The sequence below is a fragment of the Aedes aegypti genome, chromosome 1 (genome assembly GCF_002204515.2).
Source record: "Aedes aegypti strain LVP_AGWG chromosome 1, AaegL5.0 Primary Assembly, whole genome shotgun sequence".
Lineage (NCBI taxonomy): Eukaryota > Metazoa > Arthropoda > Insecta > Diptera > Culicidae > Aedes > Aedes aegypti.
The window spans coordinates 145,925,893-145,940,738 of NC_035107.1; the positions used below are offsets into that span (position 1 = coordinate 145,925,893).

The following is a 14,846-nucleotide window of genomic DNA, read 5'->3' on the forward strand; positions in this document are numbered from 1 at the left end:
TTGTTGCTCCAAAAATAACTTGATTTTTTCCATCAGGCTTCTGGTTGATGATGCTTTCGAAGAACAAGCCTTTTTTGAAAATAGAAAATATAAATTATCGAATTTTCCAGCCAATTTCTTACAATCATTGATATTGATAACCTCAAAAAATCGACCGATCTAATCGTTGTTCCATATTCGTGTGAAATTTAATTATTTTGGAAAATTTTTATTATCACAACATTGTACAATACTAGTCGAACGATGTGCAAAAAACCGATTGAAATTTCATTGATTAATAAGAAAGATACAGCATGCACAAGGTGTCCACTTTATAAAATGAACAGTCCTTACTTCGTCACGCTAAAAATATATACATTTTATGTGACACAAAAACTATCAACTATTAAAAGTGTTGAAGGAACGTTTTACTTGGTCTTATTGATGCGTATGTTTTTTCAGATATTTGTGAAATATATTTTAAACTAAAATACAGTCAGAAACTATCCGACTCAGCTGATTTATTGCACTTATTGTCTGCAACAAATTGTAAAATTTTGTGTGACGTATTTTAAATGTGCACCTTGAAAATGGTTTCCTGCGAGACAACACGGAGAAATATTTTTACCTAATTTTTGAGTTTACTTTACCCAAAATTAAGTATATCGATTATAGTTTCAACCCAAAATCTCTCGGTTTTCTTTTTCTCCCACACGAATGTTGTCAAAAATAGAGAGAGTTGCATCTACCCAATGGGGGTACTTTGGCCTAATAAGCCAAATTTGGGTTAATGCAACTTTTCTTATGTTTGGGTCGAAAGAACTCAATTTTGCGTTAAATCAACCCAAAATTGAGTATATTTTTCTAATGGAATTAAAGCCAAACTACCTAGTGGGGACCTTGTAAATTTAGCCAAAATTGAGTTATTGGGCTTAACTACGGAATTGCGTTGAAACAACCCAAAATTGAGTTGAATTCCGTCTCCGTGAAGCAAACAAACAACGGGAGCACTGGTGGAAAAAATTGTGTTCAAATTGAATGACTAAAATGTTCAAGACCGCACCCTCAGGTTTAAGGGATGATTCAAATATTACGTAACGCAAAATTGCCAATTTTAGACCCCTGCCTCCCCTACGTAACAGCTTTTGAATGGAAAATTTAAAATGTTTGTATAGACCGTAACACTACGGAATACCCCCTCCCTCCCCCTGTTGCGTTACGTAATATTTGAACGATCCCGTATCCAGTGTTTCACCGACTGGCTGGTCACTCAGTATGAATGCCTTAGAAAAAAAGTTTGTTCTCTAGTTAAGATACTGTTGGAGATTAATTGCCTCATGAAACGTTTCGAATGCAACAATGACCATCCCGAAGTTAATAGGCGCGTACGCGAGCCCTTAGCAGCTAGTGTGATTTGGATGAATATAGACGAAAATGGAGCTCTGGAATGCAGTCGGTTTGTAGTTAACTCGCAATTCAAATGATCATAGCAACAGAAACAATAATATTCAATTTATATGAAATAATTTGTCATGATGATTAAATGATTAACTATAAAAAACAACTATGCCAAGCGTGCGTAGGTATATCTACGGTTCAACTCACCTTGAAATGTTCCGGCGGCATCGTTAACCGCTTGTCGAACGGGGTACATATTTTTCGTTTAAACGGCCTTCGCGCTTGGCTGTTCATTCCAAGCACCAAGTAGGCCTGCTGCTCGAGCTCAGCCGATAGATTATTTTCCACTTGGCGTTTTCCATTGTGATCTTCTTCCAACTCCAAGTCTTCTTCTTCTTCTTCAACTTCTTCCACCAATCGAGGGGCCACAAATGGACTGACGCGGCCTACTTTGCGTTGCGCACTACTTTTCCTGGAAAATGATCGATTTTCTTCTTCCGTAGATTCTGTAACACAATTCAACGCCGGCTGAGATGCGAACCATCGATTTTCTTGGCGCACATTTCCCTGAACACGTGCAACTCTATTTTTATCATTTTTCCACATTTCACTATCACTGGTGTAGGATATGAGATTATTTTTCCTGAATAACTGTTGTTCACTGGGATATTGATTCCCGTTAACGGCATCCACTAATCGATTAGAACACCGAAACACGCTGATCTCATTAGACTGGTCAAGACTTCGACGCCGTGCGTCATGAAGAGGAGACCGTAGAGGGAGCTGGCCTTGCATGATTGGTGCATCTGGTCCGTAATACCGGCAGCAACAGTTGCACCCTCCTTGATGAACGTGAAGTCGATGGCTGCTTCCATAGAGCAGTTCTAACCGCTCGTCGTTAATGGAATCAATTGTTGTGCCCTGATGAGTCGTCGTGTATTGAGATCTGTAAAAGAGTATTCAAAACATAGGCAACGTGATTAGCGATTGGCTTCACCAATGGTCAAAAGTGGGGAAATCGTGACAAAATCGTCGTTAGTGAATTGAGCTGAATCATATCCCACGACATTTTCCTATTAAATTTTAGATGACAAGTTCTACGCTATGCTACGAGTTAATTAATGATGACAAAATTATGTTTTACAACAACGAGTAAATGTTTGGTTAATGGTAGAAAAAAACATTTTCCTTAAAATTTTGCACCTTATTTCGCAACGGTGTTCTTAAACTTGTCATCTATAATAAAAAAAATACATTGAAGATGGTGAACTCAGGAGTCAGGACCCGAAATTAAAACATGACGAATACTGGTGCACGTGACCCAGTATTCGCTGACCCAATCTATGTAAATAAAAATGGAGTGGTGTTTGTATGTCACGAAATGGCTTCCCAACGGGTCAACCGATGAATGACTATTTTTCCGTTTTGTTTGTCAAGTGTTTGTGTGTATAAAAATCCCAGGATATTCACCGGGAAAGTCAGAAGAACGAGCGTGAACCGAACTGTCATTTTGTATGGGACGATCCATAGCGTTTTTCAACAGCCTACTTGATGGCAAGACGAAGTTTGTCGGGCCCACTAGTTTTAAACAATAAAAAAAAATCTGACCAAATTTCATATTATTCCTGCTATGGCACCCAATACCGGACACGATCTGGAAATGCCTCGAATTCTGTAAATTTGAACATAATTGGATGTGTTTACTATAGGAATAGTATATAATTGCCAATTCAATGCATTTGCAACATTTACAAGAACAATTTGAGTGTTTCTTAGTTTTCAAGATGTCCGTCAAAAACCTCTTTCTTATATGATGAAAAAATAGCACATTTTACGATGTTGTTCTGAATGTCCATTTTTATTAATTTTATTGCATGTTTGATACCATGATCGACGGAACCCATGAAAAATGAAAGTATATTGAGACACTGACGCAATAATTACAAAGATATCATATAACAAATCAAGCTGTCCGAAACTGGGGGACAGGAGGTGCTTAACCAAAATTGTAATTTGTTCAAATTTAGTCCAATTATGGTACAAAATACATTCATACTATCGAATTAAGATTATGTTCGAATACGCTTGCGTGATCCAAAGTATTTTTTCATATTCAAAATAATTACTAAATAGGCTCAAAATTAAGGCAACACGTCAATTTTTTTGAAATTTTCAAACAAACTCAAACTACTTTTTTTAAAAAAAGGCATGCATATTTCAAGGATATGTAATTCTACGCAAACATTAGTCTCCATAATAGCTTCCTTTACCACTAATACACCATCTTGATTGGACCATGATTTCTCAATGTTTCGACTTTGTCCGGTATTGGGTGCTGTCCGGTACTGGGGGATCTCCCCCTATTTAATTCTAACGGTGCATTTTTGGCAGATGTCGAAGCTACCATAAAAATGATTGATCGCAGTAAGCCGTGTGCGCGGGCGGCGGCGTTTTGAATTTTGTGTCACGTTAAGCTCGTTCCGCTTTTTTAAATTCGGCAGGTGAAAATAAGATTCGGCGGATGGTGCTAGGGTGTTTATGTATTTTGAACAGAGCGTATATAATTTGGCCACTTCCATTTGATTTTGCCGTAAATGGCCAAGTTATACAAGCGTAACGGTCTGTTCAAAATACTTTGATCACCCTATGTCTCGTGAAAATGTATTGTGGAATCATGTTCTTCAAAGTTATAAGTGTTTTTTTTTTTTCCTTTCGGAGATTATATCTGAAGATGGTTTGTGGAGTTTTGTTTTTATACTTTTTCTCGATTTGCACGCGGCTCCAGCAATTGATTTTGCGCGACTCGTTTAAAAGTTTAAAAAATGAATAAGGTTTGTGGATGCTCGATTGGGGATGGATAATACACTGCAGTTTTTTTCGATTTTGACGTAGAAGTACGTCTCTCTTCTCTATACAGGAGTGAAATTGGAATTTCAAAACCAAGAGCGTTACGTTGGCATGAAATATTTTAAACGTTTATAACTTTTCACTGGCTTAACGAAATTTCTTGATTAGCATCTCAATCGAAAGCCAAGACATCAAAGCTTCATGTCGTTTACTTACTGAATCCCACATACCTGTCCAAATAGTTTAATAACTGTTTTAAAAGAGAACGTTGATTTCAAGCAAATCTATAAATAGGGGTGGCTAGAGAAAATTTGACGTCATTTGCTTTTCACTCTCCGATTGGCTCGCATCTCAGCAGGCGACAGATCGGCTTGTTCTGACCGGGCGTGCTTCTCAGGCACAGATATCGATAGCGAAGGACGCCCCCGTTTGTCTTGTTTCGCTCAAATCAAACTGTCGAGCGAGCGAGAGAAGATGCCGTCCGAAGCTAAAGCCATCACCGCTGCCGCCGCCTAGAAGAAGAAGAGGAAGCAGTCCACAGGAGAAATTGCGGTCGAACTGTGAACACGGTCGGGCAAGTCATTCTCGCTTTGTGGTTCACCGCTTGTTTGCGTTCACCCAGCCATCGTCATCGCCGCCGCAAATTTCATCGGCCGAGGAGCTGTTGACCCGCGCTTCAAAATTTCGACTCGTGATGAAATCATCATTGGTGGTCAAGAAGCAATCCCGTTAGGAGCAAATACCAGAAGCCCCCTGAGTTTTGCTGGTCCGAGCAGTGTTATTTATCCGTAACAACATCGAAGCTAACAAAGCCATCGGTTCTTTTCAGAGCCAACAATTTGTGGAAAAGAGTTAAAAGAGAAATATTTCCGACTTTATTTATAACTTCTAGTATTCCTAAATCAATTTCATGGCATCATACAAAATTTCATTTGTCGTGAATAATGTATGACTCAACCATTTAAGATTGTACTCGCGGACGCTGCTGCAGTGCCAACGGGGTGAGTGCTCAACATTTCACAACGATTGCAAAATAGAGTGACTTTTCCAACAGCGCCTTTTATTAGGAAAATTATCCCATGTGACAAAATTGCGACATATTAAGAATGCTTTTGAAAAGACATTCTTATTGAACAATTGTAATAATTTTGGCACCCATGGATCAGAAATTTACCGTCATAATAAAGAAAACTATTAATTATCAATAGCTCGTATTGAATATTTAGGGAATGCCAATCATTCCAACAATTCATGTTCGACCAATTTCTCACGTATTAGCATTCTCCGCAATTTTCAAGTAATTCCAAGCAAAACACATTATTGGCACATACCCATTTCCCAGATTGGTCGATCAGAAAGCGAAGAGCACAAAAGGGAGGAGCATCATCCGCTATTCCAAGGTTATAAAACATGCTGCCTTCGTTGGATTCAGTTTCATTCCATTTCCGCTTTCGAGCTGGCAAGAGCTCCTCCGAACATGCTTAGCGAGAAGTACCTCGCTGCTAGAAGCCTGCTGAGCTGTTAATCCAGAATCTGGTTTGTGAAATCGCTCAAGATTTCAAGATTGAGCTACGTTTCCAGATTTCAACTAAATCCCTGTGTACGCTACTCTGTTGCTGTTGTGTACCCATGAAATATTAAGCTTGTTTGTCGAATAAACAGAGAACTTAGGGGTGGTCCATTAATTACGTAAGGGTTTATGGGGGGAGGGGGGGTTTAAGATTTCTTACGTGCCATACAAATTATGTTTAGCTTCCATACAAAAAATCTTACTATAGGGGGAGGGGGGGGGGGTCTAAAAACCTCCAAAATTGTCTTACATAATTAATTTTAAGAATTTTAAGAATCACACCATCAACGAAAATAGCGCAAAAGCAATAACCAATCGCGTGCAAGTAGCGAACGGAGTGACGAAACAACCAAGCGAGAGCCCCACCACTCGCCATCGGTGAACGGGGCTCGAGCAAATAAAACCACTGGTTGTTCTGCTCCCAGCTCATTCACAAATCTAACGGCATAACGAACGGATCAAGCAGCGGAGCAGCAAAGAAGAGCGCGTGAAAGCCACAGTAGTGTGCGAGTAGCGAACGGAACCAGAGAGCGAAAGCAACAACTGAAAATCATTCAGTGAACGGATTAGTAGTCAGCGCCAACCGGCGACCTGTTGGAAAGTAACGCCAGCAAAATGTACACCATCTGCCTCTCCTTACCATTCATATTCTTGTACTTGATGAATTCAATGAAATGGTTTGGTTTGGCGATGGAGCAAAGAGTTATTAAGGATGATTTTACTTAACAAAGAGTTGTTGATAAATATTCCAATCAATAAGAGTTGTTTTGAAAAAGTTCACTTTTATCAGAAATTTCTGCTTTACCAAAGAGTTTTTAATGAAATTCCTGCAGCAAAGGGTCGAGTTTCTCCCCACGAATATTTCCAGCCAGGACCAGTCATGGAGGACAATCCATCCCGAGCATCACGCCCCCCGCTTCCAAAATTCTCGAGTACGGAAATTGGAAAATTAATACATAATTTTCATCATGTACATCCCTTACCAAGACATCAATTTCATATAGCCTATTTCTCAGATTAACGCAATAGACTAACATGTAGAAAAATTTCAGATCAATAGTTGCTTATTACAATTCATCCCCTTGATGCTACAACTTAATAACTTGAAATTTATAATTTTTTACTTCAATATGTCAAAACATTTTTCTTAATAAGATCTGCAAAATATCCATAGGTCTTAAGCGTGTGATTCAAAATACACAAGTTAAAGATTATTTTTAAATCATAATCACTGCGATTAACCATCACCTTGTTAAACGGTCATACTTTCAAAGTTGCACATCTCAAAATTTTGATTTTCGAGTTATCTAGTTGTAGCATTAAGGGGAAGAATTGGTCAGGAAACAGTTTATTGAACAGTATTGTAAATCTGTCGCAATTTAAATACATTTTCCAATTTAATACTCGAGAATTTAGAAAGTGTTCGCCCATTATATGATAAATCAACGATGCTGTTAGAAATACCATACAATACCATACAAATTCATGTAATTATGTGGGGTAAATTATGTGAACCAAATTGTAGTATACCGCGATATTTAGATCATTATAGATAAATCAGTAAATATCATCCAATTAACCCTTTTATGAACGTATGTTGGCCCTGAAAAGGGCCGATTGAGCTTGGATGCTGTGACCACGAGGTTACCACGAGGCGAAATCTAGAAGCGCGGATCGGTCAACCTAGAAATCTTGAGCGATTTCACAGACCAGATGCTGGATTGGCAGCTTGAAGAATAACAGCTCAGCAGATTTCTAGCAGCGAGGTACTTCTCGCTGAGCAAGTTCGGAGGAGCTCTTACCAGCTCGAAAGCGGAATTAGAATGAAACTGAATCCGACGAAGGAAGCATGTTTTATAACCTCAGAATAGCAGATGATGCTCCTCCCTTTTGTGCTCTTCGCTTTCTGATCGACCAATCTGGGAAATGGGTATGTGCCAATAATGTGTTGGGCTTAGAATTACTTGAAAATTGCAGAGAATGCTAATGCGTGAGAAATTGGTCGAACATGAATTGTTGGAATGATTGGCATTCCCTAAATATTCAATAAGAGATATTGATAATTAATAGTTTTCTTTATTATGACGGTAAATTTCTGATCCATGGGTGCCAAAATTATTACAATTGTTCAATGAGAATGTCTTTTCAAAAGCATTCTTAATATGTCGCAATTTTGTTACATGTGATAATTTTGCTAATCAAAGTGTTCCCACAAAATATGAATCATCAAAGACGCTGTTGGAAATGCCACTCTATTTTACAATTGTTGTGGAATGTTGAGCACTCACCCCGATGGCACTGCAGCAGCGTCCGCGATTACAGTCTCAAAATGGTTGAGTCATAAATTATTCATGACAAATGAAATTTTGTATGAAACTGTGAAATTGATTTAGGAATATAAGAAGTCATATATAAAGTCGGAAATATTTCTCTTTTAACTCTTTCCCACAAATTTGATGGCTCTGAAAAGAACCGATGGCTTTGTTAGCTTCGATGTTGTTACGGATAAATAACACAGCTCGGACCAGCAAAACTCAGGGGGCTTCTGGTATTTGCTCCTAACGGGATTGCTTCTTGACCACCAATGATGATTTCATCCAGTGATGCCACATACACAGATTTATCTGTAATTACACAGATTTTTTCCTGTTCTGGCCTACAGATATCTGTGATCACAGATCATAGATTTTTAAGATGAAAAAGATTTTTAAGATTTATTGCCATTCTACGAGTTTTGGGCACGATTTTGACACATAATAAAAATAAATGCAATTCTTCCACTTAGTTTTTGTTAAATACCTACTAAAGTAATCCAAAATGTTTACCCGTAATGCGGGTAGATCACCTTTTCGAAGTGCGTCACGGGGTAAGATCTACCAAATTGTACTCTTGCTGTATCTGTTCTTGTGAATACTTATAAGTTACGGTCGGAAGAGTATAAGAGAGTAACAAGCCACTAAGACCCACCTATTTGTCCTAGATGATGAAGAGGTCGAAGTGGAAAAATGGCTTAATCAGCATCTGAAGTTGGTTTCAACGCATGAGACAATTTCTTTCCAAGTTCAAGAGTTTATCTTTCGATATCTAGGAGGGAAAAGATTCCGAATCAATGGAGTAGCAGACCTCTTAACTTCTAAAATAAGCTTTTTGTTTCAAGGAATCTAAATGTCTCATGCGATGAAACCTGTTTATAGTTTCAAAAAACGACTTTTAACCTTATAAGTAGAAGCAATAATTTGATACGCTAGAGTACCGATGCATGGTCAAAATCAGTATCATTCAACCAGCTTAGTGGCCGAACCTGATTAAGGGGCGCGCTTTTGAGAGTTCAATGGTGACAAACTGTTTTCTCCAAAAGGTATAAATAGCGGTATCTTTTTCTAAAGAGGCTCTATGCAAAATGGTAAAGAATGATATTTGTATAAAAAACGACTACTTCATTATTTCTCAATAGTAATGGAGTAGAACGACATGCACTAAACAAAGGACACGGGTATACCACAAAAGATCAAAGAAAACTGGTCGCAGTGGGTCATCCCGAACAGAAACAGAAAAAAAATCCAAAATTAAAAAAAAAAAAACAATCAGCTATCATTTTATTTTAGTTGTGATGGTTCCGTTGCGAGATGCACAGTCTACTTGTTAGTAAAAAATATTGCAAGAATAATTGTTAACATTCCGAGAACAGGCTGGTATGTTCACAAAAGCTCTTATTTACCTAATTGATTGAAATTTGAATTTATTTACGAAACACAGATTTTTACCAAGATTTTTGGAGGTTGACTACAGATAAAAAAGATTTTTTCAACCAAAATCACAGATGAGAATTGAAAAATATGTGGCAACACTGATTTCATCACGAGTCAAAATTTTGAAGCGCGGGTCAACAGCTCCTCGGCCGATGAAATTTGCGGTGGCGATGACGATGGCTGGGTGAACGCAAACAAGCGGTGAACCACAAAGCGAGAATGACTTGCCCGACCGTGTTCACAGTTCGACCGCAAATTTTCCTGTGGACTGCTTCCTCTTCTTCTTCTTCTTGGCGGCGGCAGCGGTGATGACTTTGGCTTCGGACGGCATCTTCTCTCGCTCGCTCGACAGTCTGATTTGAGCGAAGCAAGACAAACGGGGAGGTCCCTCGCTATCGATGTCTGTGCCTGAGAAGCACGCCCGGTCAGAGCAAGACGATCTGTTGCCTGCTGAGATGCGATCGAAGCGGAGAATTGAAAGCAAATGACGTCAAATTTTCTCTAGCACCCCTATTTATAAATTTGCTTGAAATCAACGTTCTCTTTTAAAACAGTTATTAAACTATTTGGACAGTTATGTGGGATTCAGTAAGTAAACAACATGACCCTTTGATGTCTTGTCTTTCAATTGAGGTGCCATTCAAGGAATTTCGTTAAACCAGCAAACAGTTATAAGAGTTCAAAATATTTCATGCCAACGTAAGGCTCTTGGTTTTGAAATTCCAATTTCACTCCTGTGTAGAGAATTTTTATTTTACTTTCAAACTGTAGTATTCTATGAAAAGAGGACTTCACATACTGGGTGCACAAACAAGAATGACATTTATTCTCCCAATCTATGACTAGCCTACTTTACATGATTTGACCAATATCAGCCTACTACATCTCTCCTTTTCTCTAAATTGATTAGTTTGTACTTTGTTGTGTGAACCTAAAAGCATTATTCAATTTTTTGCACAATAAATCACGAATCACATTATCCTAAGTTTTCTACATCATCTCGAAATAATAGTGCTTATAAAAACTGTAATGTTATTTGCATAGTGGTCGATATCATCCGGCTTCTTTTAAGTTTGTGGAGGTTCCAGGTGATCCGATGGGGTAACATGCGCTGTCAAGATATTCTTATGTTGAATCTAATCTTTTTGCAGGCATATTTCAAACGTATCTGCATTCCACAATAGCACTTTTCTTCCATCTTGAAGTGTAATGATTCGCGGTGTTGTTTTGATCTCTAGATGTATATAGAATTATTTATTAGAAATTGTTTATGAACAATATAGCACAGATAAAATATAGATAATAACTATTGTATACTTATCTTAGTCCAATTTCACTTTCTCCTTTTTTTTAATGAAAAATTAGTGACTTACTCTTAGGGTCCAAATATTGAATTACCAGTCGATTTTTTTTTTCTTTCAGTCGAAATATTCGTTGTCTATTTTCTTTCTTGATTGTTACTTTCCGATAGGTCCAATAAATTTTATCCTAGATACTTGCTCATATTCAACTCCAGAAACCATGAAAAATATCTATAAAAAATTTAAAGGCGATTTAAAGACATAATATGAAATATTGTAAATAATTGCGTCCCTTTACCACAAGATGAAAAGGATCGTTGGGCATTAAACTTTGAATATATTTCACTTTCATCTCGTGGTAGACTGGACTGCCAAATGGGCTGAGACAAATCTCCTACATTTGGTCTTTCATATTGCAGCCTGAAACATTATGTTTCCTTTGCGTATCCCTTTACCATAGATGGACTGAAAACATACTTCCTACATCTCATGATAGACTGGACTGTCAGAAGGACTGAGATCTCCTACATCTTGTCTTCTTTATTGCAGACTGAAATATTTCATTTCCTATGCATATCCCTTTACCATAGATGGACCGAAGACATTCTTCCTACATCTCATAGTAGACTGGATTGCCAGAAGGACTGAGACGGATCTCCTACATCTGGTCTTTTCTATTGCTGATTGAAACATTTCTACTCGCTTTGCATATCTCTTTATCACCGTTTGAGATGGACTGAAGCTCATCCTGCTTCCTTCATCTTGTGATAGACTAGATATTATACCAAATGAACTGAGTCGTACTCCTTCATTTTGGATTTCGTTGGCCTTCTAAGGCTCTCTTCGTTAACAAGAATGGACTAGGATCCGTAATCCCCTTCATTCCTTTTTAAATTTCTACTCAAATAGACTAGGATAACTCTATCCCCTATATTTGGATACAGAAACGGACTAGAACATTTGAAATGTTCCCTACGTTTCTTATTAGGAATTAGACTGAAATTCTTCGAATTTCCTATAATTCCTTGAAGCAATTTCTTTTATAAGTAGACTTGAACTTATGTTCTTTATAAAATGCTCATACCACAACGCCTATTAATGATTTAATAACAGCTATCTTCTCAATCCTCTAAGTGATCCTCACCAGAACCATACTTTTATTTACTTAGATCATATCTCACTTATCATATATCGTAATATCCAATTAAAGTTGAATCTTCAGTATGATTGTTGCGAACAAATTGACTCACATTTTTATGCTCAACAGGCCTTTTGGACAGATGACTACTGTTCGCGTCAACGCGAAGTTTTTGAGTTGTGAGTCCTTCCCACCCCTGTCCCATGTAACCTCGAGCCGCCGCGAGTATTTCGGCCTCTCATCCCGACCACTAACAACCACCCCAAATAACACACACACCACGTCGTTAGTTTTGCCTTGCACCCCATCCATTCGAGCGACATGATCAAACATGTACCTGTACACAATCAAGCCGACCAACCATCCAGCTATGTACAGCGTGAAGCAGCACCCAAAAGAGTTTCCACTACCACCACCACAACAGACACCAGTTAGCAGACCGATTGCAGCATCCAGTATGTAGTAAATAACAGGCAGTGGAATTTTCCACCATCGTCTCCACAACGTTGTGCATGCAACGCTTTTGGCTACCTGCCACCTATAAAGGGAGCTTGCATGCGCAAGGAGATTATTCAGTTTTCTTTCAACCACCATTCTGTAAACATCAAGAGGAATAATATAGAAGTTTAAGTTAAAGTTACCAAACCGCCTTTCCCTCCACCAGTGGAAGCCAATCAGCCTTTTTGAAGGCTAGAGTTGCAAGAGCCCCCTCCAGTCGAGCTATCGGTCCTGTACCCTGTTGCTCCCGGCAACAGGTGGACGGAAGATCAACAGATCTTTCCGTTCCCGCTCACCCGAGCCAAAGTCCCAGTTGCACGCCGCAACATATGGTCCTTCGAGCCGGATAAGGAAATTCATCATATGGTCCAATCGAGCCGGATAGAGGAGCCAGTTCCTTGAAGGCTGCAACAGCAGCAGAGTCAGTCGTCAATCAACAGATTGAGACAAATCCATTCCAATTGCTATCGCCGATAGCAATCAGCTTTCCTACCAAAGGATTGCTGTTGTTCCTGTCCGGTAGCTCGACACAAGAGCGAAAAGAATATTCCTGGTTTCCATTGGCGGAGAGGAGACGAAATTCCCCAAGTGAAGTGAACAGAGACAGTGAAAAAGTCCCGAAGTCCGAATCATTTCCACCCCGAAAGTAAGTCGCGCGCGTGTGAAGTGGTTCCAGAATGGCCGAAGTGAAAAGGCTGTTCGCCCAACGTAGCCTCGTCGAGGCAAAAGTGAAGCGACTCCAGGAGCAGTTGGTTGACAGGGCTGGTACCAACCGAACAAGCTTTGCACGAGTGAAGCTTTATGGAAGTGAGCTCCAGTTCCTGTATCGAGAATACCAGAGAGTGTATGGCGAGTTGCTGTCTGCATTTCCAGCTGAGCGGTATGCAGATCTTGACGAGAATTATGAGCGCTTCGAGGACCTCCATTTTGATGCCTGCTTACTGGTGGAAACGTTGTTGCTATCCTTTCCGACCACCGGTAACAAGTACCAGCACAGTCGAGCGTTATCATACAACTATTTCGCTGCGACCACTGCGCCACGCTGGCGCACCCCGATCATACGAAGCCGATCACCGAGTCCACCGACGGAACAGTTCGTTCCGATTCAAGACGTGATGGAGAAGCCAAACACGTCGCCACCGAAAGAGTTGTGCCCAGAGCAGCTGTTCCCAGCCCAAGCGAACGAGTTGAAGGTGAGCCAGTTTGCCCTCAACCCAATCCACTCCTTGCAGCCACCAAGCGCTGAAACTTCAGCCATGAAGTTAATTCCTGTGTGTGGAGCAGCCCTGGTCCGTTCCGAAGGTGATCTCGCCGAGGTCATCAAGAGCAAGTCGGCACCAATGCCGATTGTCCCGCCTTCTGTTGCTCCAATAGCTCAGAAGTGCCATCGTGAAGAAGATTCCACCCACCGTGGAAAAATGTCAACGACGTGTGAAGAGGTGACAACCGTTGCCTACGAAGACGAGTCGAACCCTCCGTGCAAGCAGACAGTTCATCAAGCGACGAACCCGATTCCAGTTCCAACCAACCTGGTTCGAACCCATCCAAAGCTGACGTCGTTCCAAAGTGCTACCGGATTTGTGCCCAAGAATCCAGTAGCAAGTTCCCAATCGTTCCATTGCGCAACCAGTTCCCGTCCGGTGCTCCAGCGGTTCCCTTGTGTGAGTGGATTCCGCACAATTCCCATCAAGTTCCCGAGTGTGATCGGATTGTGTCCGGTTGCAAAGCGATTCCCATGTAGAACCAGATTCCGTCCAGCGATTCCATCCCGGTTGGCCGGATTCCATCCAACGCTGCAGCGATTCCCGTGTGTGGCCGGATCCATTCCGGCATTGAAGCATTCCTCCAACTTGACCGAATCCAATTCGGTAGTGAAGCCTTTCCAGCGTGTGTTCCCGGATGTGGCCGGATTCCCTCTGGTTATGAAGCAGCCGTCCAGTGTAATCGGATACCAGCCGGTGTCCCAGAGATTTCCAGCTGCAAGCGTGTTCCATTTGGTGGTCAAGAAGTTCCAATGTTTGGCCAGCATCCATCTGATTCGTGAGCAGCCATCTTGTGCGACCGGACCTCGTTCGGTTCTGAAACAATTCCCGCCTAGTGTCGGATCCCATCCGGCACCAGAGAAGCCTCCAGATGTGACCGGTATCCCTCCTCCGGTTCCCAAGCCTCCAGGTGTGACCGGTATCCCTCCGGTATCCAAGCTAGCCATGCCGTCTACAGAAATGCCTGCGAGATTCAAGCCGATTCGGATGTCAGCCGGCATCCCTCCGATCAGCAAGCCAATCCTGAAGATGAGCGAGATATGTCCAGCAAAGCACCCGTGTCCAGTGTCAACCGGAAGCCATGTGGTATCCAAGTGGTTGTGG

At 40.5% G+C, this 14,846-nt stretch overlaps 1 protein-coding gene across 1 annotated transcript in view; it reads right to left on the reverse strand.

The window, feature by feature from the left end:
* LOC5565257 (protein unc-13 homolog 4B) overlaps positions 1-14,846 on the reverse strand; it is a 148,370-nt gene that overhangs the window by 108,647 nt on the left and 24,877 nt on the right. The window contains exon 2 of the mRNA XM_021850000.1: positions 1,585-2,323. Coding sequence (XP_021705692.1) covers positions 1,585-2,323 — 739 coding nt within the window. The remainder of the gene's footprint in view (positions 1-1,584; positions 2,324-14,846) is intronic.